Here is a 23,842-nt window from a genome sequence, read left to right on the forward strand (position 1 = left end):
AGCCCTGAGGACCTGGATGCACTGTGGCAAGAAGTTCAATGACCTAATGGGAGGTCAAGGCCAATGAATGCATCTTCATTTGTCAACGCCTATCAATTGTACCACTAGCCTCAGACACTGCTCCGTTCATCACATCTCCATCACGCACACACCAACAATCTATCAACAGGGACTCATATCTGGCATTTCTATGCTTCAGCTCACCCTCGCACACTTAGCACTGCTACAAGCCTAATACCAACATTTCACAGCTTGCACTCACTGGCAGCTATTCAACTATGACAGCCACATCATCCAAGTTGATTGTGTTTCATGTTGTCACTGAGTTTTGGTGAGGTTTTACTGTTGCCATGTTCAGGATTTTACTTCGGGCACCCGGCACTCCTGACGTGCAATAGCGTGTGATGACATCGGGAGGGGTTCCCAACCCGCATCACGATATTACACTAGGCCCATGTGCCTGAATGTTGGAAGCCCGTCCAACATCAATTAAAGGGTCAATTGAGCTAGTTAAAAGGGCAATCGACTACAATTTTGAGAACCTGTTCATTTCTCTAGTCGGCGCATGGGCAAAACGGGCGGGCGGGGCTCGACATTTTTCACTTTCTACATCCAGAGTGGAATATAACTCTCAGGAGGAATGGAGAAGTGAGGAGGTAGGAGTTCAAAAGCGAGTTGAAAGTCTGGGCAGTACTGATTCATTACTGGGGATCCTTCTCATTTCCTATGTAGGTAAGGAGGGTTAAATCCTTATACAGACTTTTACAGACAGGTCTCAATAAAGGTTAAACCTCTGCATAGCCGAAAGGGAAAAATGGACATTGTTTATTCAACTGGAAGCACTTTCTTAGATAAAGAGAGGGCAGGAAGGGAGAGGAGGCCAACTGGCTGCAGACATCATCATAGAATCTGCCTGCAAGACCAAGCAGCACAACCTGAAGGGGTTGAGGGCCAACAAGACTTGCAAGGGAGAGGGACAGGAGAGGTGCTAATACTCTGCTGGAAGAGTCTACAGGGTTAGATTCAGCTATCTTGAGATGACTGAGGTCCAATGTTGAAGAAGGATTTGCCTCTCAAGGGAGACAGTACCCTCAATATATGAGATGATAGGCCCCAAGATAGCTTCCAACTGTGTAGGTGGGCACCCAATGCCAGTGGTGCTAAAAGTCACTCCTTCCCTTGATTTCCTTACCTTGGGACCCATCCAGGATTCTGTTGGTGATCTGTGTGGAGTGTCACAATCTGCAGCACACAGCTGCATCAAGCTTGTGACAGATACATTGTTCAGAAAGGTCAACATCTTTATACATTCCAAGACAGATGAGGACAGCCAGGCAGAATTTTCCAGAGGATTTGCAGCTATTGCAGGCTTTCCAAGGAGTCAGGGAGCTATTGATTGCACCATATGCCCATTAAGGCACCTGCTGGAGAGCCGGGGGCCTTTGTGAATCGTAAGGGCTTCCATTCTCTGAACATCCAGCTAGTGTGCAATCACCAACAGCATATCCACCAAGTTTGTGCAAGATATCATGGTTCTTATATTCTCTGTCACTCCCATGTTCCAAGGCTGATCATAGGCCTTGCACCCTTGGATAACTGGCTGGTGGGGGATAAAGGATATCCCCTGACAAAGTGGCTGATGATACCTATCAGACATCCAAGAATGCCCTCAGAGGAGAGGTACAACAGAAGCCATACCTCCACAAGAGCCATAGCTGAGAGGATATTCGGCCTCCTGAAAATAAGTTTTTGTTGTCTGGACCGGCCTGAAGGATCTCTCCAATATCCTCTGGAACGTGTGTCACTCATAGTGAATGTGTGCTGTGCTTTGCACAATCTGGCTGTCTCTCTGGGAGATCATATGGAGGGTGAAAACCCTAGTGTTCTTCCACAAACTGATGATGAAGATTCCAGCACAGATTCCAGAACCTGCTTGGCCACAGGGTTATGATGATGACCCAGCCACGAGGCAGCTTTTGGGAGCTAGGGAAACCAGGGATGCCTGAATTCAAAGGATTTTCCAGTAGGCCTCCATGTAAGTATCCATGAGTGTTTAAGATTCAGACTAGGTGCATACTGCTAGATTCAAAAATTGAGCATAGAGCAAAACAAAAATTTCATAACGCGTGAATGTAAAAGATTAGTGGATTTACCTGTCGGTCTCTCACCCGTTGCCCTCTATTTCTCATACCCTCCCCCAAACTAATCTGTGTCCACTTCACTCTTACCCTCCTGAGACCCCTGCCTCTCTATGACCAGTTTATCTCGCTCCATGCTTGCACGCAAGCTCCAAAATCTCCTTCTCCATCAGAGTCAGCAAGGCAGGATTTGGCACTCACCCACCAGTATGGCTTTGCTCCAATGCATTCTGACTCCCCTTCTCATGAGGACAATAGCGCTTTCATGAGTTTCCCCCCAACCATATGCCAGAAGATTGCATCCTCCTCCCCCATATCACTATAAGTACCTAGCGCATTGCAGGGCTTCCCCTTCCAGCCATGCCTGCCATCCTGTCTAGTCCCAGGCAGTCTTCAAGGGCACAGAAAGAGGTGCTGACTTTAACTTGCATCTTTACACCCTCAAGCCCTAACTAATCTGAGACCGCACATAAACATTCATTCAAGATGAAAAGGGGCTTCATTGCTCACCCTCGCAGGATGGAGAAGATCATTAACCCTCTCCCTGCACTGCATCCAGTTCCTCTGGATGACCCTGGCTGCTCACTTCTGCTGCCACCTCGGTCCAAGCCTTCTCAGTCAGACATGCAGGACTTTCTTGCTTTCACGTGGCAGCAGTATCTCCCAGCAATCACTCATAGCATTGATGAGTACCAGCAGGAAGGCATCAATGAAACAAGAGGCTGCTTGGCTATGGGCATTTCCTCACCTTCTTCCATGGCTTCTGGCTCCTGATGACATTATCCTTAGGCTCCTTAGGCAGCACCTTCCAAACCCATGACCGCTACCATCTAGAAGGACAAGGGCAGCAGAGACATGGAATCAATACCAGCTGGAAATTCCCCTCCAAGCCAGCCACCACCCTTGACTTGGAAATATATCACCATTCTTCACTGTCAGTGCATCAAAATCTCTTCCTAATGGCACTGTGGATGTACCTACAGCACAGGGACTGCAGCGGTTCAAGAATGCAAATCAGCACCACCCTTTCAAGGGCAGTTAGGGATGGGCACTAAATGCTGGTCTAACCAGCGACACCCACATCCTGTAAATGAATTTACAAAAAGAATAAGCGAGGCCTCATCAAGGTATAGTACCATGATAGTAGTATATCATAGTAGTACAAAATGGTCATGGATACTTACATGGAGGCCTACTGGAAACTCCTTGGACGCTTTCCTCCTGACTTTCATTCTTCAATGGGAAATTTTACCTTCATGGTCCACAGCAATCTCCCCCAGAATTTGAATTCACTTACCTTTTCTCATCTGCTTTTAAACCCCCTGCCTGCAGCTGATTACATTCAAGTGCCTGCCCTGGTCCTGCCACTCCTCCCCACCCCATCAGTGCTGGCTCTCTCTGAGTAAGTTTTGTGCTGGCTGGCTGTTAATTGGCAAGCCAGCCCATGATTACTTTTGGCTGCCGGTCTCAGGCGGCAATGCAGTTCACGTCCGCTTCCGGGCCCACGGATCGCGCTGGCACGCCAAGCAAAAATATAATGGTGATGCCATTGATTATCAAGGGGTGATGGTTAGATTCTCCCTTGTTGGAGATGGTCATTGCCTGCCACTTGTATGGTGTGAATGTTATTTGCCACTTGTCAGCCCAAGCCTGAATAATGTTCAGGTCTTGCTGCATTTGAACATGGACTGCTTCAGTATCTGAGGAGTGGCGAATGATGCTGAACATTGTGCAATCATCAGCGAACATCCCCACTTCTAACCTTACAATGGAAGGATGCTGCTGAAGATGGTTGGGCCGAAGACACTACCCTGAGGAACTCCTGCAGTGATGTCCTGAGATGATTGACCTCCAACAATAACCACAACCATTTTCCTTTGTGCTAGACATGACTCCAACCAACAGAGTTTTCCCCTGATTCCTGTGATAGACTTAAGATAGTTGGTGTATAGTTTTTCTTGAAACTATTTATTAAGAACTATTTACAAAGACCTCAGGGTAAGCACATGGTTTTCAAAACACAGGCTGTTCTGCATCCTGCTCTCTTGGAGCCTCTTAATCATCTGACTCCTTATGTTATGCTTAGGTTTTACACTTTCTGTAGGTCGTGGTATCATTTCCACACTTGGTCAGCATGAGGCTGCACTGCTGTTGGCAATGGAACAATTGTGTCAGCATAAGAAAGTGGGACTACACCATCTTCAACAATAGAATAAACCTCCAGACCTGGATCTAAATGAAATTCCAGTGTAGGATGCTTCAGCTATAGAAACTCTCTAGTTTGGGTCACTGCTTCTTTACTGAAAGACGATTTGAGTGTAAGCATGACTTGTTGATGAAATTCAAGTGTGAGCTGCAGTTTACATTCGTACAATAAGCTCTGAGCTTCCTCGAGATATTTGATCCAACTTGGAATCAAGTATCTCTTTATCCCTGGATAGCTTAGTGTTGTCAGCCAGAAATTATTGATGCACATCATAGGTGAGTTAAGTGGGACAAGTAGACGAATTTAGCTCTTAAGTATTTTCTTCAATGATAGTCTGAAGCTCCTCAAAAAAGACAAGAGATTTCAGCAGTATTGGCAGTGAAATCAATAAGTGTAGCAAGATCCAGGACCTCTTCTTCCAATAGATCACCTGCTTCTGCAATGACTTCGTTCTCATCAACTCTGTCAGGAAACAGCCAACCAAGGTATAATGGCTCCTCTGGCAGATGGTCATTGTCTTTTCCAGTGTCTTCTATTCCTGCACCTTCTAGCCCATCTGAAAAAAGATGTGAGAGATCTGCAATCTCCTCCTGTGGTCCAATGGATGGTGCTTCAACAATAAAGAAAGACTCATTGCATAATGAGTGAACTTCAAGTGCTGCTGCTATTTCAAAGTCTGCGGGTCCTCTAACCAACTTTGGAAATTCCTCCTTGAATGTTTCTTCACTATCATCTACTGATACCTTGTCAAGCTTCGGCATGAGACCAAGGGCGGAATCGTCCCAGATTTACACTAAGTGGGGTAGCAGGCAGGAAAAAGGACGTTTTACTCCTTGGCGCAATGGCGGGTTTTTACACTGTATTGTCCCAATCCTGCCTCATTAATCATGCATTCCCAGGAAACACACCACTGCACCGGCAGGCGGCTTCTGATTTGCCTGCCACGCTGTCACCTCGCCACTCCCTCATGCCGGGCACCATATTTAAAGTGAGGTCACATGCACCCCTCTCACTACTCCCAGCCCAGGACTGCTGCACGGAAGACATGGCCCCGAAAGGCAAGAAGACTGCAGCCCCCCGATTCAGTGATACAGCTCTGGGATGCTTTCCCACCGTCATGTCCTCTATCCCAGCCCTGGCCTCAGGAGGCGCATAAGTGTCACCACTTTGGCTTGGGAGGCGGTGACAGTGGTGATCAGTGCCAACATTGCACAGAAGAGGTTCGCCATCCAGTGCAGAAAGAAGATGAATGATCTCATCTGTGACACCAGGGTAAGGCAACCATCTCATCACTCTGATCTCAAACACTCACCAATCACACATTCACTGGCATCTCACTCACTGCCAGCTTAAGGGACATCACCACTCACTCTCACACACACACCCTCACATCTGCAGCTGGCTTCACCTCCTCTGGAGGCTGCCTCATCAACCCTCACCAACCCTCTTGAGGCCACTTGGCACAGATCAACATGTGTCCCATACAGACCCTGGGATACCCACCTTCACCAGAAATGTCCTAGTCCTGCAATGTGCATGCAGTCAGTGGCACCCTGCAACATGGGGAGTTTGCAATCCTAGTGAAAACAAGTGCTCACTTCACCTGCTAGTCTACCAAGAGAACATGAAATGTAGTCAGCTCTCAATGAATAGAGTGTGTCAGTGACCTCCCCCATCCAACAGTGGATGGAAAGATGTAGCAAATATCTCCAGCTCCAGTCTGGAAAGATCCAACTGAGTAAAAGTTCATTATCACAGGCACCTTCACAGCTACTGGTAGTGCAGTGCTTGCCTTATTCTGAAGTTGCAGTGGTGGCTGCAGTAGGTGGCAGATTTCAGACTTGCTGAAGCTCAGACATCTCATTTTGGGTAGGATTTTGCTGTGGGCTTCAGAACATGAATGTTGGAACTAAATGGGGGTTCCAAGCCCGCAGTAGCTGGCAGCAAGATTGGCATCACAATCTTCCTGGAGCTGACTTCTAATTGCCTCCATACTCACCAATCTATTAAGGATGGCTGCCCTGCTCCATTGTAGCTGTCCAGTCAGAGGGTTGGCCAGCCTACAACCTTGGCTTCATTGCCAGATGTGGGTGCTGCTAAAGTATGAAGGCAGGTGTGATAGCTCCTCCATTCATGGTCAGTGGTCCAAAATGGGAGATTAAAGAAGGGCCAAAAGGGTTATGGACATCAGACATAGGGGAATGTCCCCATAGTAATGAGCATTGATGCAATTGTAGCGCATTATTAGCATGGTGTCTTCCCCATTGAATGGAGTCTCTTATTCTGATACCTATCTGACCTGCCACAAGTATGCTGCGTCAATTAAGCTGGTGACCTTCACAGGGACCTTGTGTCTGCTGTCAGCAAATGCTGGCAACCTTGCAAAATTGCTCCTAATTGGGGGCTTAACTATGTACATTGGCTGCTTGCTTCTATGGTGAAGACAGCCAATCTGAGTCCTGCCTACCCCTGGGATAGTTCCACAGCAGCGGGAACACACTAAGAAGCCATCCTGACATAGGTCCCCCAACCTCCCTGCCTCCAAGCCCACCAGCGCGGGACCAAGAAAATTCAGCTCAGAATTCACTTCTTTCTCTATGGCACGCTGTATTCCAAGGGGAAAGCCAATTTTGGGACCAACTGCAGCAACCTTGAAGTCAGCAAAAATGCTTCAGCGCCTGCCACGTCACTCCCCCCAAAAGACTTCTGCAACTTTAAACAGCTATGCAAACACTTAGAGAATCAAAGCAACAGCCATGAGAAATTAACCTGTGCTTAACCTGTAAGTTGTTCATGATCCTCAAGATAGAGGTGGGGGTTCCTTCTTGATGCTGAACCCTATTCAGCTGTGTGAGATTGAGAGGATGTTAGCTGGGGTGTTGAGCTCCAAAATGGCACCACTAGCCACAAATGACCATTGCATGCTGATAGATGCCACAATCTACCTGCAACCATTCAACTGGATACACTCTAATTCTCTAACCAGTACAGCGCCGGTTGCCATTTGCCCCAAAAATGTGTGCATACATACTTGACACCATTCTGGAGCTCTGTGGTCACTTGTAATTGCCAAAGAAACTGATACAACCAATCCCAAATTCTTGACCTGTGATTTTGTAATAAGAATATTGTGGGAAGTTCACTGTCATGAATGATGAGGGAGACGTTTTGGAGGATGTGTCAATCACTATGTAAAGTCAAGGGATAGCTGGAAATGGAAAGCATAACCAATGAACTTCTTCAGATTAGAGCAAGAGGAGGAAGCAGTGGCGACCTCAATAGTTTCTGATTTTGTGCCCATTCAGATTTCACACTAACCAATGTTAAAAATCACTTGCCTTCTATTATTAAAAGTGAGGTGTGTCAGTGAGTGGTACCTATAGTCCACTGCCCGCTTCATAATGTTACAGGAAATATAAAGGAGAGTCAATAAGTACACAGTTACTTATCTGGATGGTTTTGATCTAGTCACTCAATTTTCAAATAATTTTGATAATCAAAAAACAGACATTAAAATTCTTAAACAATTTTGTACAAGGGTGTAATTTAACTATTGTCCTATTTTTCACCTCCCCTAACCGCCCCTGTCCTAGTCCAATTATTTTTTTGACTGAAAGTGCTTCCAGGTGGATAATGTCCAGACAGGTAAGGTAGAGAAGACTAACTGGCACCTATGGGGCCATTCCCAGTAAAGAAGCTAATGGTATTTTCATTTGGATATGGGCTGATGTACTAGTGCAGGTGACAGCATGGTTACTTTTAAGGTGAGAAAGTGCCACAAAGTCTTATCATTCAAAGTGAGGCCAGGTGAGACCAATACTCCAGTTGCTCCTAATGTGGTCTCCTCTACATTGGAGAGACCAAACGCAGACTGGGTGACTGCTTTGCGGAACACCTTTGGTCTGTCCGCAAGCATGACCCAGACCTCCCTGTCGCTTGCCATTTTAACACACCACCCTGCTCTCATGCCCACATGTCCGTCCTTGGCCTGCTGCAATGTTCCAGTGAAGCTCAACACAAACTGGAGGAACAGCACCTCATCTTCTGATTGGGCACTTTATGGCCTTCCGGACTTAATGTTGAGTTCAACAATTTCAGATCATGAACGCTCTCCTCCATCCCCACCCCCTTTCCGATCCCCCTTTTTCCAATAATTTATCATTTTTTTAAAATATATTTTTCTTTTCCCACCTATTTTTAAATTTATTTCGATCTATTGTTTTATCTCCACCTTTTAGCCCATTTTATCCCTTCCCCTCACCCACCTCCACTAGGGCCATCTGCTACTAGCTTGTCCTGCTGGCTACCCTTAATGTCCCCATTAGCACATTCCTTAGATAATATCACCACCGTCAACACCCCTTTGTCCTTTTGTCTATGACACCTTTGGCAATCTCTCCTTGGCCTCCACCTATCACTGGCCACCTATCGAGCTCTACCTGTCCCACCCTTCTCCACCAGCTTATATTTCACTCCATTTCTCTATTTCCTTAGTTCCATTGAAGGGTCAATCGGACTCGAAACATTAACTGTATTCCTCTCCGCAGATGCTGTCAGACCTGCTGAGTTTTTCCAGGTATTTTTGTTTTTGTTCTAGATTTCCAGCATCCGCAGTATTTTTCTTTTACCCCAGTTCCCTTGTGTTTTTGTGGTAATTCAGTTCCATTCATTGTTTCCATTGTTTATTGATGAATAAAGCTCAGATTTATTTTAATTAATCGGGTTCCGTGAAGAGTGAGCAAGGATCTGACGAACGTTCACACTCCATCTTTAATCTTTTTTTGACACTAACTTTCTGAATCATAAATGGCTGGGAGTATTTGATAATGAAGTACAACAATAAGGCTGTAGGGCTTTGTCACAGAGTATTAATCCTGCACAGATCTGCCTCCATGAATGTTCATGTATACTGTCAGATCCAGGAATGCTTATCACACCACTGATGGTGTCATTGTGTGTCCAAGTAAGAAAGAAACTGACAAAGAAAGAATAAGACAAAAGGAATTTCACAATTCCCTTCTCCCATTGAATCCCCTAAGGTACTGTGAATTCTCAGGCCGGTAACCTAACCTTCAGGCCAAATGCCACTAAAACACAAATATTGTGCAACCGAACCTGCACAAACAGCTGGTGAAAGGTAGTAGTTCCTAAAGGAGAAATGTAACATACTTCGTGCTAAATATCATTGCAGAAGTTGTTGTTATGTCTATCCAGCTGAGGATTTCACAGCGAAGTCTGAACCTCTCCTCATCCAGTGTCTGCCCCATGCACACTTTCTGCATGGTCAGAATAAAGAAGCAGAAAATCCTTACCCTAAACTGGGTCAACTGACACCAATTGTAACATTCCAGTACTGCCCTCACTGAGAACAGCTAACTCAACAAAAATAGAGGATTAAACCTGGAAGCAGTGCTGTTGGCTCAGACGTGGTGGATTTATATCTATAGGAATCCTGTAAAGGTTAATTGATTTGTAGTGCTTTATGTGGTACATACTTTGATTTCTGATTCAGAGATTATGGAATGAATTGTGTACTCTCTCCGTCTCAGAGTTCAAGTGAAACGGTATTGTTTCCTTTGCTTTAGGGGTGTCTGAGTTGATGTGGATTTGGCTCCCCCTTTGTTGCACTTTAGTATATTGTAAGCATCTACTCACAGAAAAGAGACAAGAAAGTCTTTCAATTATATTGTGTCTTTCACAACCTCAGGATGTCCCAAAATACTCTACAGTCAATTAAACACTTCTTTTTGATGTGCAGTTATTATTTTAGCATAGGAAACAAGGCAGCCAATTTGCACACAACAGGTCCCACAGACAGCAATGTCATAATGACCAGAATATCTGTTTTCCTTTGTGAAAGGCAAAATGCTGTGAATGCTGAAAATCTGAAATAAAAACAGAAAATGCTAGAAAAACTCAACCAGTCAGACTTTTCACAGATCAGACATGCCCCCACTGCAAACACCACCATCCCCCCACCCCGACCACCACCACCACCACCACCAGCCCCCCCCACCCCCCCCCCCCCCCCCCCCCCCCCACCCCCCATCACCACCACCCCCCACTACCCCCAACCCCAGCATAGGTACTCCTTCTCCTTCTCATAGGTACTCCACACCTGGTCTTGCTGTCACGACTCCTACCATCCCTTTTTCCTCATCCCCCTGGCCTCCCCTCCTCTTCCCATTGCAAGACCCTGGACTTACCTGGTCCTGTGGGCTCTTGCATTTAGACTGTTTGTAGTCCTAACAGTGTCCACCACTCCCTGTGCTGCTGCTGGGACTACAGAACTGCCAGCCAAACAGATGGCCAGAAGCTCTATGAGGCAGGACTTCTTCAAAAGCGAGGGGTGGGAGTACCAGCCAATTAATGATCCACAGAATGTTAAAAGGCTGTGGGGCTGCCGTGGCCAGGAGAACACGTGCCCCACCACCTTCTCAGTGGTGGGGCAGGAAACCCTGCCATCTGAGAAATCTTGTCCGACATTTCAGGTGTTGACCTATTATCAGAGCTTCTAAAGTAAGATAATTAACCTGAAGCATTAACATTGTGTGGGTTTTTTAATGTTAATTGAGGAATAGATATTGGGTAGGACACTGGGGAGAACCTTTCTGCTCTTCTCCAAATAGTTCCATGGGATCTTTTTAGATGAAACTGAGGTTTAATGTGTCATTCAAATGATGGCACCTCTGTCAGTGCAACACCCCCTCAGTAGTGCATTGGATTGTCAGCCTAAATTTTGTGCTCAACTCTCTAGAGTGGAACTTGAACCCACAACATTCTGAGTCGAGAGTGCTAGATGTTGAGCCATGGTGTTATGACACAGCAGTTGGTAAAGGCTGAGTTATTTAAAATCCCAGAGGGAAACTTTAAACAACTGTCATAAACTATATTTTCAATTGGTATTTTTGAGATGCAACTCTGATTTCAGGAATAAAAACCACCAAGCCTCAAGAGGTTTTTTATACATTAAATTAAACATTTATTAATTTAACAACAAATTTAAACACATTCATATGTCTACAAATTACTACCATAATAATTTGTAAACAAATCTCCAAATTAATCAGTTCCAGGTATATCTTCACCAAGACAACAATAACCCATAGACTTTAAACAGACACCAGGCAAAGCACATTTTATTTTACAAATTCAAAATGAAGTTCCTTTCAATTTGTTTTCTTTGAGACAGCTGTAAGGCTTACAGGCTGCTTAGATCTTACATGCTTCTGACCTGCACATACAAACTCCTCTCGGGTTATACCTAGCTTTCCCTATGAATGTAAATTCTCATTGTATCACTAGGTCTTTAAACTCCACCTCTCCTAACAATAAAATCCCTTTCATAGCACCAATTTTATTAGTAATATAAACATATTGCTTGGAAAAACTCAGCAGGTCTGGCAGCATCGGCGGAGAAGAAAAGAGTTGACGCTTCGAGTCCTCATGACCCTTCGACAGAACAGTTCTGTTGAAGGGTCATGAGGACTCGAAACGTCAACTCTTTTCTTCTCCGCCGATGCTGCCAGACCTGCTGAGTTTTTCCAGGTAATTCTGTTTTTGTTTTGGATTTCCAGCATCCGCAGTTTTTTTGTTTTTATAAACATATTGCTTACTGCCTCCTGGCTAGGTGCAAGATTTTACTCCCTTCTTTTGAATAGTTTATTCAAAAATGCAAAAGTACTCTTTACCTTATTGTTCACGCAATTAACATCTCAAAACCACAATACATCAAAGCACCCAGACTATCTGGCTTTAATCTGATTAAACCACACACAGACACACTCACAAACACAGACTCTGCTACAAGTCCAATTTAAAAATAATTTCCAATAACATTATACACATTAATATCTTCATGACACATGGCTGCCACATAAAGTAGAGAGGCTTCCCCATCCATAGGCTTCCAATCTTTGTGTTTTTGATTTGCTGACTTGAGTCTCCCCTCCATCCACTCTACAGATATTTTGGTTGCAGTAATCTCTCCTTTATGTTGCAGCAATGAAATTCTGTTCTCTCTATGTTATGTAGTGTCTACTCTGTTCCTGCTTTCTCTTTCAGCTTTTTCCTTTAGTTTACATACATGAGCTGTGCCCTCAGTCGTCCTTTTCTCAGTGTGCACTAGAATAGTCTTGTGATAGTTGTTAAATGCTTGCAACCGTGATTCTATTGTTGGCTGTTAAAAGTTTCACTGTTTCTTATTTTGATTTGTTTAGCTATAATGATCAGTTCTTTGTTGATAATTGTTGCTGTTTTATTCTTGATATTACTTCGAATAGATTTTTTTTCTCATTAGTTCATTTTATTTTGAAAGGTCTTTTTATCTAGGGAAGCCTGTCAATCAGGTTCACAGCCAGATGGAGATCGTGTAAGACCCCACAACATGGGGTCTGGACTCCCGAGTTCCCTGTTCCAACTGCATTGTCCAACCCCGCCTCACCAGCCTATCAAATCTATCCCACTCAATATTGGGATTGGAATTTTTGTGTACAAGTATCTTGCTTTTTGTGTTGGTGTGTTTGGCTTCTTGTGTGAATGGGAGATATTGATTTTATATTTAGAAATCACACAGTTCATTTGCGTTGGGGTTTGAAAGCTTATGTATGGAGTGTTTGAATTTTCTGTGCACCAGGGCTTGCATTCCTTCAAAACCATTAACCCAGTCATTGATTTGTCATAAGCACCTTGATTCCAAGTCCAAAAGGCGAGGCATCTCTATCCCAATCTCTATCCCATGTAATGTTGGGCAGGCTTTGGAGAGTCAGCAAATGAGTTACTCGCCATAGAGTTCCCTCTGACCTTCTCTTGTAACCATTGTATTTACATGGCGGGTCCAGTTTAGTTTCTGGCCAATGGTAATCCATAGGATATTGATGGTGGTGGATTCAGTGATGGTAATGTTGTTGTATGCCACAGGGTGATGATTCTCCATTTTGGAAATGGCCATTACCTGGAACTTGCATGGCCCAAATGTTATTTGCCACTTATCAGCCCAAGCCTGAATGCTGTCCAGGTCTAGCTGCATGCATCACAGAGTGCTTCAGTATCTGAGGAGTTACGAATGGTGCTGAACATTGTGCAGTCAACATGGAACATCCCCACTTCTGACCTTAGGTTGGAGGGAAGGTCTTTGATGAAACAACTGAAGATGTTTGGGCCTAAGACACTACCCTGAGGAACTCCTGCAGCAATGTTCTGGCACTGAGATGATTGGCCTCCAACAACCACAACCATCTTCTTTTGTGCTAGGTATGACTCCAACCAGTGCTAAGTTTTCTATTGATTCTTTCTGGCTTAAATTGTGCTGGGATTCCTTCACGCCACATTTAGTAAAATGCTTTCTTGATATCAGGAACAGTCACTCCCACCTCACCTAAGACCATAAGACGTAGGAGTAGAAGTAGGCATTTTGGCCCATTGAGTCTGCTCTGCCATTCAATGAGATCGTGGCTGGTCTGATAATCCTCAACCTCTGGAATTTAGCTGTTTCGTCCATGTTTGCACTAAGGCTATAATGAGGTCTGGAGCCAGGTAGTGCTGGCAGAATCCAAACTAAGCATTGGTGAGCAGATTATTGCTGTGTAAGTGCCACTTGATAGCACTGTCAATGATGCCTTCCATCGCTTTGCTGACGATTGAGAGTAAACTGATGATTGGTTTAATTTGATTTGTCCTGCCCCTTTTGGAGATGTCACATCCGGGCAATCTTCCACATTGTCGGATAGTGTTGTAGTTGTATTTGAACAGCCTGGCTGGGGATATGGCTACTTCTGGATCATAAGTCTTCAGTACTACCTCTGGAATGCTATTAGTGCCCATAGCCTTTGCTGTATCTAGTTTATCTTCCCTAAATCATGGCTCAAGGATATGAAACATATGCAGATGAAAGTCAAACAACTCCTCAAAGCTAACACTAAAAGCAGTGGGTTCTTTTCTGCAGGAAGGAGGAGAGGAGGGAAAGCCCCAGGAGAGGATAGCATTACAAAATGCATGCCTAGTCTGACTCTTCAGTAAGATACTGCAAATCAGCAATGAGTCACGACGGTCGATAATTATCCACTAAATATTGGTCTATCAGACTGGTGAGCTGCCTGTCAAGGTTGCTAGAAAGAATTGTCACATTCCATCTTTTCAAGGGCATTGACATCTTTAACTTTCGCCAAACTGGATTCAAGAGAGGAAGAAGCACCAGTCACAACTTAGTGTGACTAGCAGAAATCTTTTGGAGCAGTAAACAAGAAGGAGCATACATTAATGGTGTACTTGATTATGGAAAAGTCTGTGGACAAAGTTTGGCACAATGGAATGCAATGTATCATCTCCAAGTTTGACGTCCCCAGTTAGCTGATTCAATGAGGGATTCAATGAATGGGCTTCCTGGTAGAGCTGTCATCCAGGATTAGAGTGGGAACAACAATCTACACCAGGTTTTTCCTATTGGGAACTGATCCCCAAGGCTTGGTTGTTAACTCACTGCTATTCTTTTCCTACCTTACAACAGTGTCTGCACTTCAAATATACTTCATTAGAGACAAAATGCTGTAGGATGTCCTGAAGTAATGGAAAGCTATACAAATAAAAGTTCTTTCCTTTATCGTTCATAGCAATGTCATTCTAACACCCAAAGGACTGGGCTTGCTTACAGATTGCGAATATTACTATTTGTGTAGTAATGTGCTCGGAAATATCTTTACATATGATCCATAGCAGTTCTGAAGAAGAGTCATATTCAACTTGTAAACATTAGCTCTGCTTCTCTCTCCATGGCTGCTGTCAGACCTGCTGAGTTACTCCAGCATTTTCTGTTTTTATTTCAGATGTTCAGAATCCGCAGTATTTTGCTTTTAAGATCTATAGATACCTGGATGATTCAGATGTAGTAGCAGGTTACTGGTGAATTCTGCTGAATTGCAGAAGATAACAATGCATGTTGTCCTCCCAAAGTAGCAAGAACAAAGAATGTCCTGTAAGGATTTGACAATTGTCAAAACCAAATCAAGACCAGTCGGCAGCAGAACTCTGGTATGAATTCCCAGAAAAATTTGGCTTGGATGAAGCACATCGATAACACCACCACCATCAGGGCAGAGCAAATTACAAGCCCCGTGTGGAAAGGAGCATAGAATCAGAACATTCCTCAGATTATACAGAGGTTACATCCATCTGATCTTGGAAAATGGGCACCCTGCTGCACACCAAGTCAATCACAGATTAAAAGGTTACAAATGATCCAGAACTGAGCAACAAAAGCAGCAAAAATGCTTCCTAAGCTTTATCTGCTCAACCTATAGGTTGTACATTTATGTACTCCAAAAAAATGAAAGAAAGGCTTCTGAGACTCCAGTGGCAGCACCTGCACAAGTCATCGTCACTGAAATCAGAAGATCCAGGATCAAATTGCCCTGATACATTTGCAACACTGTACTGACTGTGGGTCTGCAGTAGGTGGCAGACTTCTGCAACATTCATTTCATCAGAGAAGAAAGTCCACTGATTGGCATTAAAATTCATACCCTGACCATGTTGACTGCTTCAAATTCCAGGCTATATAATGTGAAAGGGTTAATAAACTCTAATCTATCTTTATTATGTTCCAATGTTACTAGATAGTTAATCCACACCATAATTCTTCTAATACTACGTTCCCAGGCCCAATTACATCAGTTTAAGTTCAATCACAGATTGCTGAAAAAAGGAACTCATAATTACAGTGACCCTTATTACTTTCTTGGATCAACCTAAGGCAGTATCTAGTTATGGTGACAATTTTTTTCTAGGATTGAGCAAGGAGCAAGAAATACACATTTCCAGTTAGAAAGGACAAAAATTAATATGTGCCTGAATCCGATTCCTGTCAGATAACAGCGAGGTTAATATAATAATTATTAAGTCAAGCTTTTTGTTTTAAAGTCCTGAGCCATGGAAGGTTCTAGGTATATTTCTCAAGCATTGTATGTGTGTGAATACAGATGAATGGCAATTAAAGGAAGTAGTTTGATAATCTTCTGTCCTGATGTGTCTTCAATGGATGCATGTTTTTTCTTTCATTGGATGTGGACATTACTGGCATGGCCAGTGATTGTTGCCCATCCTAAGCTGCCCTTGGCTTGCCAGGCCAACCAGTTAAGAGTCAACCATATTGCAGTGGGTCTGAAGTTACATGTAGGCCAGGCCAGGTAAGAACGGCAGATTTCCTCCCTTAAAGGGGCATTAGTGAATCAGATGGATTTTTAACATGGTTTCATAGTCACCATTACTGAGACTAGCTTTTGAATTCTAGATTTATTAACAGAATTCAAGTTCCACCAGCTGCCATGGTGGGATTTGAACCCATGTCCCCAGAATATTAGCATAGGCCCCAGAGACATTACCACTACCATCATCTCCCCCTTGCAAAAAAGGTGTATGCAACCATCTGACACAATTAGTGTCAAACATTCTGGGTTAGGGTTTCTGGTTTAACCATTATATAAATACTTGAAGGGGAAAATGTGTAGGATTATTGAGAAAGAGCAGGAGAGTCTGCTTAATTGGGTAGCTCTTTCAAAATTTCGGCACACACGCAATAGGCAGAAAGGCCGCCTTCTATGCTCTATTGTTTGATGATTCTGAATGAAACTAACTGAAATTAAAATCAATTTGTGTATTTAATATTAGAAGGCACATGGGTCAGAATGAAAGAACTCTCAACTGGATTTGGCCCTTGGACCATCTGCTGCATTAAGACATTTGCCTGAGTTTCTGCAGTAAGAGTCATTACAAAAAGGTGTAACCATGGGTGGCTATTATCATCTTTTTGAGTGAATATTGTGCAAGAGATTCTGCCCCCTGTTCCCAATCTTGTCTTTCTGCCCCTCATCCATGCCTTTGCTACCTCTAGACTCAACTATTCCAACGCACCCCTGACTGGTCTCTTGCATTCCATCCTCCATAAACTTGAGTTCATCCAAAATTCTGCTGCCCATGTCTTACCTTGCAGTAGTTCCTGTTCCCCATCACCTCATTGCTTGCTGACCTACATTGGCTCCCGGAAAAGCAATGTCTTGACTTTAAAATTTTCATCTTTATTTTTAAATCCTTTCATGGCCTTGCCCCTCCCTATCTCTGTAATCTCCTCCAACCCCATAATCCTCTGAGACATCTGCACTCCTCTAATTCAGGCCTTGTGCTTTCCCAATCATAATTGCTTCACTGGTGGTGGTCATGCCTTCAGTTTCCTAGGCCCCAAGCTCTAGAACTCCCTACCTACACCTCTCTGCCTCTCTATTTTACTTGCCTCCTTTGAATCACTTCTTAAAACCATTCTGTTTGACCAAGCTTTTGGTCATCTGATCTAATATCTCTTTATGCTTCATTTTATATTGCTCCTGTGAAGCACCTTGGGACATTTCATTACATAAAAGGTGCTATATGAGTTTTTGTCTCTCTTTCTGTTTTCATGTGTCTAGGTTCTCTTAAGTCAAGCTTGTCTGATCTCTCGCTAAGGTTGCCAACTCTAGGTTTCTGAGCATCCTCTTCCAAAACAAATGGAATACTGGTTTCAGTGCCCCAGGTGGAAGTAACTAATGGGCAAGGACTAACCTGTCGTTGCCACAGATGATGGAGGAGGAAGGACCAAACTCACCCTGCACAGTCAAGCCTTTTTTTATATCTCCAATATTTTAACAAGTAAATGTGTTCCAAGGAAATGAAAAAAGGCTTGACTGTGCAGGATGAGTTTGGTCCTTCCTCCTCCATCATCTGTGGCAACGACAGGTTAGTCCTTGCCCATTAGTTACTTCCACCTGGGGCACTGAAACCAGTATTCCATTTGTTTTGGAAGAGGATGCTCAGAAACCTAGAAACATTGCTTTGGGGAGTGTTACAGCAAATTTATATAGTGTCCTGATCAGCCCATTCAGTCCAACAGGTCTATCCCTGTGTTTATGCTCCTCAGGAGCCTCCTCCTGCTTCACCTTTCCAGTTACCCTGAAGGCACTGCCTTCAGTATAAATCAACGGATACCATGCCCACTCTATGCAGCATGATCCCATTCCTCACTTATACAAAGAGATGCAAATCTTAGTATTTATTTGCAATTATTTATTGGGGTATTCAATACTGGAGTGGATGAATGGGCACAAATCCCTGCTGAAAGATCTAGATAAATACAGCGTTGTGGAATTTTGTCCAGGAGATTCATCTATAATTCCTGGAGACTCCAGGACAATCGTGGCGAGTTGACAACCGCTTTGTGTGCGCTTTTAAGTCTCAGGAAGCACATTTGGAGCAAACTGAACACATCGAACCCTTTAAAAAGACAATAAATTGGGACAAGAGACAAATAAGATGCTACGAATAGGCCCACTCGGAGAAATGAGCAACACACAACCACCACCAGATGGAGCGCTCGCAGCATCTGATTGGCTGCAGGTCGCCGCGCTGTGCATTTTGATTGAATAGCGACTGAAAGAATTCATCGTTGATTGGCCAATGAGTCCTCACCAATCAAGAGCGAGGTGGCATCTGTGGCACATTTTATTTGTCATCTCGACACTACCACTGCCTGATTGGTCAACGGGATAAAGCAGCTTCTGATTGGTGTTAGATGATCAGCGATTGGTTTCATTTTTAAAAACGGTATGTCAGCGCTTCTCTGGTTGGTTGAATATGTACCTGCTCCGGGTGTTGGTGCCAATTGGAGGATTCGTGCCCATCGCCATGTTGTGTTGCTGAGGGGAACGAAGTGGGGCCTGAGGGGAAGGCGGAAGCTGTGAGTAACAGAGCAACATAGATGCTGTAGACTTGTGTTCGGGGCAGTGAAGAAATCATCCGAGGCGGAAGTAGGAGCGAGTGAATGAATGAGGGGGAGAGGAGGAGAGAGGGGAGGAGGAGGGCGGAGGGGGAGGAGGAGGAGAGAGGAGGGAGGAGGAAGGAGGGGGGAGGAGAGAGGGGGGAGGAGGAGAGAGGAGGGGAGGAGGGAGGAGGGGGGAGGAGAGAGGAGGGGGGAGGAGGAGAGAGGAGGGAGGAGGGGGAGGAGGAGGGGAGAGAAGAGAGGGGGAGGAGGGGGAGGAGGGGGAGAAGAGAGAGGGGGGAGGAGGGGGAGAAGAGAGGGGGAGGAGGGGGAGGAGAAGAGGGGGGAGGAGGAGGAGGGGAGGAGGAGGAGGAGGAGGGTGGGGGGGGAGGAGGAGGGTGGGGGGGGAGGAGGAGGGTGGAGGGGAGGAGGAGGGGGGGAGGAGGAGGGGGGGAGGAGGAGGGGGAGAAGAGGGGGGAGGGGAGGAGGAGGGGGAGGAGGAGAAGAGGGGGGAGGGGAGGAGGAGGGGAGGAGGAGGAGGGGGAGAAGAGGGGGGAGGGGAGGAGGAGGGGAGGAGGAGGAGGGGGAGAAGAGGGGGGAGGGGGAGGAGAAGAGGGGGAGGAGGAGAAGAGGGGGGAGGGGAGGAGGAGGAGGGGGAGAAGAGGGGGGAGGGGGGAGGGGAGGAGGAGGGGAGGAGGGGGAGAAGAGGGGGGAGGGGGGAGGAGAAGAGGGGGGAGGAGAGGAGGGAGGAGGGAGGGGGAGGGGGGAGGGGGAGGAGAGGGAGGGGGAGGAGAGGGGGGAGAAGAGGGGGAGGGAGGAGGAGGGGGAGAAGAGGGGGGAGGGGAGGAGGAGAGGAGGAGGAGGGAGGGGGAGGAGGAGGGAGGGGGAGGAGGAGGAGGGGGAGGAGGAGGGGAGGGGAGGAGAAGGGGGGGAGAAGAGGGGGGAGGGGAGGAGGAGGGGGAGAAGAGGGGGGAGGGGAGGAGGAGGGGGAGAAGAGGGGGGAGGGGAGGAGGAGGGGGAGAAGAGGGGGGAGGGGAGGAGGAGGGGGAGAAGAGGGGGGAGGGGAGGAGGAGGGGGAGAAGAGGGGGGAGGGGAGGAGGAGGGGGAGAAGAGGGGGGAGGGGAGGAGGAGGGGGAGAAGAGGGGGGAGGGAGGAGGAGGGGGAGAAGAGGGGGGAGGGAGGAGGAGGGGGAGAAGAGGGGGGAGGGAGGAGGAGGGGGAGAAGAGGGGGGAGGGAGGAGGAGGGGGAGAAGAGGGGGGAGGGAGGAGGAGGGGGAGAAGAGGGGGGAGGAGGAGGAGGGGGAGAAGAGGGGGGAGAAGAGGGGGGAGGGAGGAGGAGGGGGAGAAGAGGGGGGAGAAGAGGGGGGAGGGAGGAGGAGGGGGAGAAGAGGGGGGAGGAGAGGGGGGAGGGAGGAGGAGGGGGAGAAGAGGGGGAGAAGAGGGGGGAGGGAGGAGGAGGGGGAGAAGAGGGGGGAGGGAGGAGGAGGGGGAGAAGAGGGGGGAGGGAGGAGGAGGGGGAGAAGAGGGGGGAGGGAGGAGGAGGGGGAGAAGAGGGGGGAGGGAGGAGGAGGGGGAGAAGAGGGGGGGAGGGAGGAGGAGGGGGAGAAGAGGGGGGGAGGGAGGAGGAGGGGGAGAAGAGGGGGGAGGGAGGAGGAGGGGGAGAAGAGGGGGGAGGGAGGAGGAGGGGGAGAAGAGGGGGGAGGGAGGAGGAGGGGGAGAAGAGGGGGGAGGGAGGAGGAGGGGGAGAAGAGGGGGGAGGGAGGAGGAGGGGGAGAAGAGGGGGGGAGGGAGGAGGAGGGGGAGAAGAGGGGGGGAGGGGGGAGGGAGGAGGAGGGGGAGAAGAGGGGGGAGGGGGGAGGGAGGAGGAGGGGGAGAAGAGGGGGGAGGGGAGGAGGAGGGGGAGAAGAGGGGGGAGGGGAGGAGGAGGGGGAGAAGAGGGGGGAGGGGAGGAGGAGGGGGAGAAGAGGGGGGAGGGAGGAGGAGAAGAGGGAAGAGGGGTGAGGAGAGGAGGGGGAGGAGAAGGGGGGAGGAGGAGGAGGAGGGGGGAGGGAAGGAGGGGGAGGAGAAGAGGGGGGAGGGGGGAGGAGAAGAGGGGGAGGAGGAGGGGGGAGGAAGAGAGGGAGGGGGAAGGGGAGGGGGAGAGGGGGAAAAAGAGTAGGAGAGAGGGGGGAGAGGAGGAGGAGGAGGGGGGGAGAGGAGTGGGAGGGAAGGGGAGGAGGAGGGAGAGTGGGGAGGAAGAGGGGGGGCGGTAGAAGAGGAGGGGGGAGAGGAGGGGGGAGGGGGAGGAAGAGGGGAAGGGGAAGGGGAGGGGGGAGAGGAGGGGGGAGGGGGAGGAAGAGGGGAAGGGGAGGAAGGGGGAAGGGGAGGGGGGAGAGGAGGGGGGAGGGGGAGGAAGAGGGGAAGGGGAGGAAGGGGGAAGGGGAAGGGGAGGGTGGAGGAGGGAAGGGGAAGGGGAGGGTGGAGGAGGGAAGGGGGAGGGGGAAGGGGAAGAGGGGGAAGGGGAGGAAGAGGGGAAGGGGAGGAGGAGGGGAAGGGGAGGGTGGAGGAGGGGAAGGGGAGGGTGGAGGAGGGAAGGGGGAAGGGGAAGGGGAAGGGGGAAGGGGAGGGTGGATGGGGGAGGGGGAAGGGGAGGGTGGATGGGGAAGGGGGAAGGGGAGGGGGAGGGTGGAGGAGGGAAGGGGGAAGGGGAAGGGGAGGGTGGAGGAGGGAAGGGGGAAGGGGAGGGTGGAGGCGGGAAGGGGGAAGGGGAAGGGGAGGGTGGAGGAGGGAAGGGGGAAGGGGAAGGGGAGGGTGGAGGAGGGAAGGGGGAAGGGGAAGGGGAGGGTGGAGGAGGGAAGGGGGAAGGGGGAGGGTGGAGGAGGGAAGGGGGAAGGGGAAGGGGAGGGTGGAGGAGGGAAGGGGGAAGGGGAAGGGGAAGGGGAGGGTGGAGGAGGGAAGGGGGAAGGGGAAGGGGAGGGTGGAGGAGGGAAGGGGGAAGGGGAAGGGGAGGGTGGAGGAGGGAAGGGGGAAGGGGAAGGGGAGGGTGGAGGAGGGAAGGGGGAAGGGGAAGGGGAGGGTGGAGGAGGGAAGAGGGGGAGGGGGAGGGGAGGGTGGAGGAGGGAACGGGGGAGGGGAGGGTGGAGGAGGGAAGAGGGGGAGGGGGAGTGTAGAGGGGTGAGGGAGGAGGAGGGGGAGAGGAGGGGGGAGGGGGTGAGGAGGGGAGAGGGGGAGGGAGTAAGAGGGGAGAGGAGGGGGAGGGGTGCAGTGGGTGGAGGCGAGGAGTGGGGGGAGGTGAGGGGTTGGAGAAGGGGGAGGGGAGAAAATAGAGGAGGGGGAGGAGGTGGGGCAGGGAGGGGGAGGAGGTGGGGCAGGGAGGGGGAGGGAAGAGGGGGAGGGGAGGGTGGAGGAGGGAAGAGGGGGAGGGGAGGGTGGAGGAGGGAAGAGGGGAGGGGGAGTGTAGAGGGTGAGGGAGGAGGAGGGGGAGAGGAGGGGAGGGGAGGGAGTAAGAGGGGAGAGGAGGGGGAGGTGGGGGTGGAGGGGGAGAGGAGGGGGGAGGGGGAGGGAGTAAGAGGGGAGAGGAGGGGGAGGTGGGGGTGGAGGAGGGGGAGGTGGGGGTGGAGGGGGAGAGGAGGGGGGAGGGGGAGGGAGTAAGAGGGGAGAGGAGGGGGAGGTGGGGGTGGAGGAGGGGGAGGGGTGCAGTGGGTGGGGGCGGGGAGTGGGGGGAGGGGAGGGGTTGGGGGAGGGGAGGGGGTGGAGAAGGGGGAGGGGAGAAAGTAGAGGTGGGGCAGGGAGGTGTGGCAGGGAGGGGGAGGAGGTGGAGAGGAGAAGGGGAGTAGGGGGAGGGGTAGAGGGGAGAGTGAAGATGAGGGGAGGGTGGAGGGGAGAGTGAAGATGAGGGGAGGGTGGAGGGGAGAGTGAAGATGAGGGGAGGGTGGAGGGGAGAGTGAAGATGAGGGGAGGGTGGAGGGGAGAGTGAAGATGAGGGGAGGGTGGAGGGGAGAGTGAAGATGAGGGGAGGGTGGAGGGGAGAGTGAAGATGAGGGGAGGGTGGAGGGGAGAGTGAAGATGAGGGGAGGGTGGAGGGGGAGGGGTGGAGGGGAGGGTGAGGATGAGGGGAGGGTGGAGAGGGAGGAGGGGGAGGGGAGTGGGGGGTGGAGGAGGGGAGTTGGGGGAGGGAGAGGAGGGGAGTTGGGGGAGGGAGAGGAGGGGAAGGGGAGGAGGTGGAGAGGGGGAGGGAAGGGGGTGGAGGAGGAGGAAGGGGAGGAGGTGGAGAGGGGGAGGGAAGGAGGGGGAGGGGGGGAGGAGGTGGAGAGGGGGAGGGAAGGGGGTGGAGGAGGGGGAGGGGGGAAGGAGGGGGAGGAGGTGGAGAGGCAGGGAAAGTGAGAGGGGATATTGGGGGGGAGAAAGGTGGGAGGAGAGAGGGGCTATGGGGGGGGAGGAGGAGAGAGGGGCTATGGGGGGAGATGGGGTGGAGGAGAGAGGGGCTGTGGGGGGAGGGGGAGGAGGAGAGAGGGGCTAATGGGGGGAGAGGGAGGAGGAGAGAGGGGCTAATGGGGAGGGGGCATTGGGGTGGGTGAGGAGAGAGGGGGCATGGGGTTGGGGGAGTAGAGAGGATATGGGGAGGGGGGAGGGAGTGGGAAGGGGAGGGGGGGTATGGGAAAGGGGAGCGGAGGGGGAGGGAGGGGGTATGGGAAGGGGGGAGCGTAGAGGGAGGGAGTGGGAAGGGGGGAGCGTAGAGGGAGGG

The 23,842-nt window shown here is 49.2% G+C and overlaps 2 protein-coding genes across 8 annotated transcripts in view; one reads left to right on the forward strand and one right to left on the reverse strand.

The window, feature by feature from the left end:
• The window catches only part of hpda (4-hydroxyphenylpyruvate dioxygenase a), a 60,458-nt gene extending 43,064 nt beyond the window's left edge, over positions 1-17,394 (reverse strand). The window contains exon 1 of the mRNA XM_041196687.1: positions 17,320-17,394. Coding sequence (XP_041052621.1) covers positions 17,320-17,343 — 24 coding nt within the window. The 5' untranslated portion in view covers positions 17,344-17,394. The remainder of the gene's footprint in view (positions 1-17,319) is intronic.
• Positions 17,395-19,001: 1,607 nt separating this feature from the next.
• Positions 19,002-23,842, forward strand: part of mtmr4 (myotubularin related protein 4) — a 199,489-nt gene continuing 194,648 nt past the window's right edge. For 6 of the 7 annotated variants that reach the window (XR_005944217.1, XM_041197614.1, XM_041197617.1 and 3 more), the window contains exon 1: positions 19,002-19,099. The gene's annotated coding sequence lies outside the window, so the exon portion shown is untranslated. The remainder of the gene's footprint in view (positions 19,100-23,842) is intronic. The other variant, XM_041197615.1, reaches the window with a different exon arrangement.

This window comes from Carcharodon carcharias, chromosome 10 (genome assembly GCF_017639515.1).
Source record: "Carcharodon carcharias isolate sCarCar2 chromosome 10, sCarCar2.pri, whole genome shotgun sequence".
In the NCBI taxonomy this organism is placed as follows: domain Eukaryota; kingdom Metazoa; phylum Chordata; class Chondrichthyes; order Lamniformes; family Lamnidae; genus Carcharodon; species Carcharodon carcharias.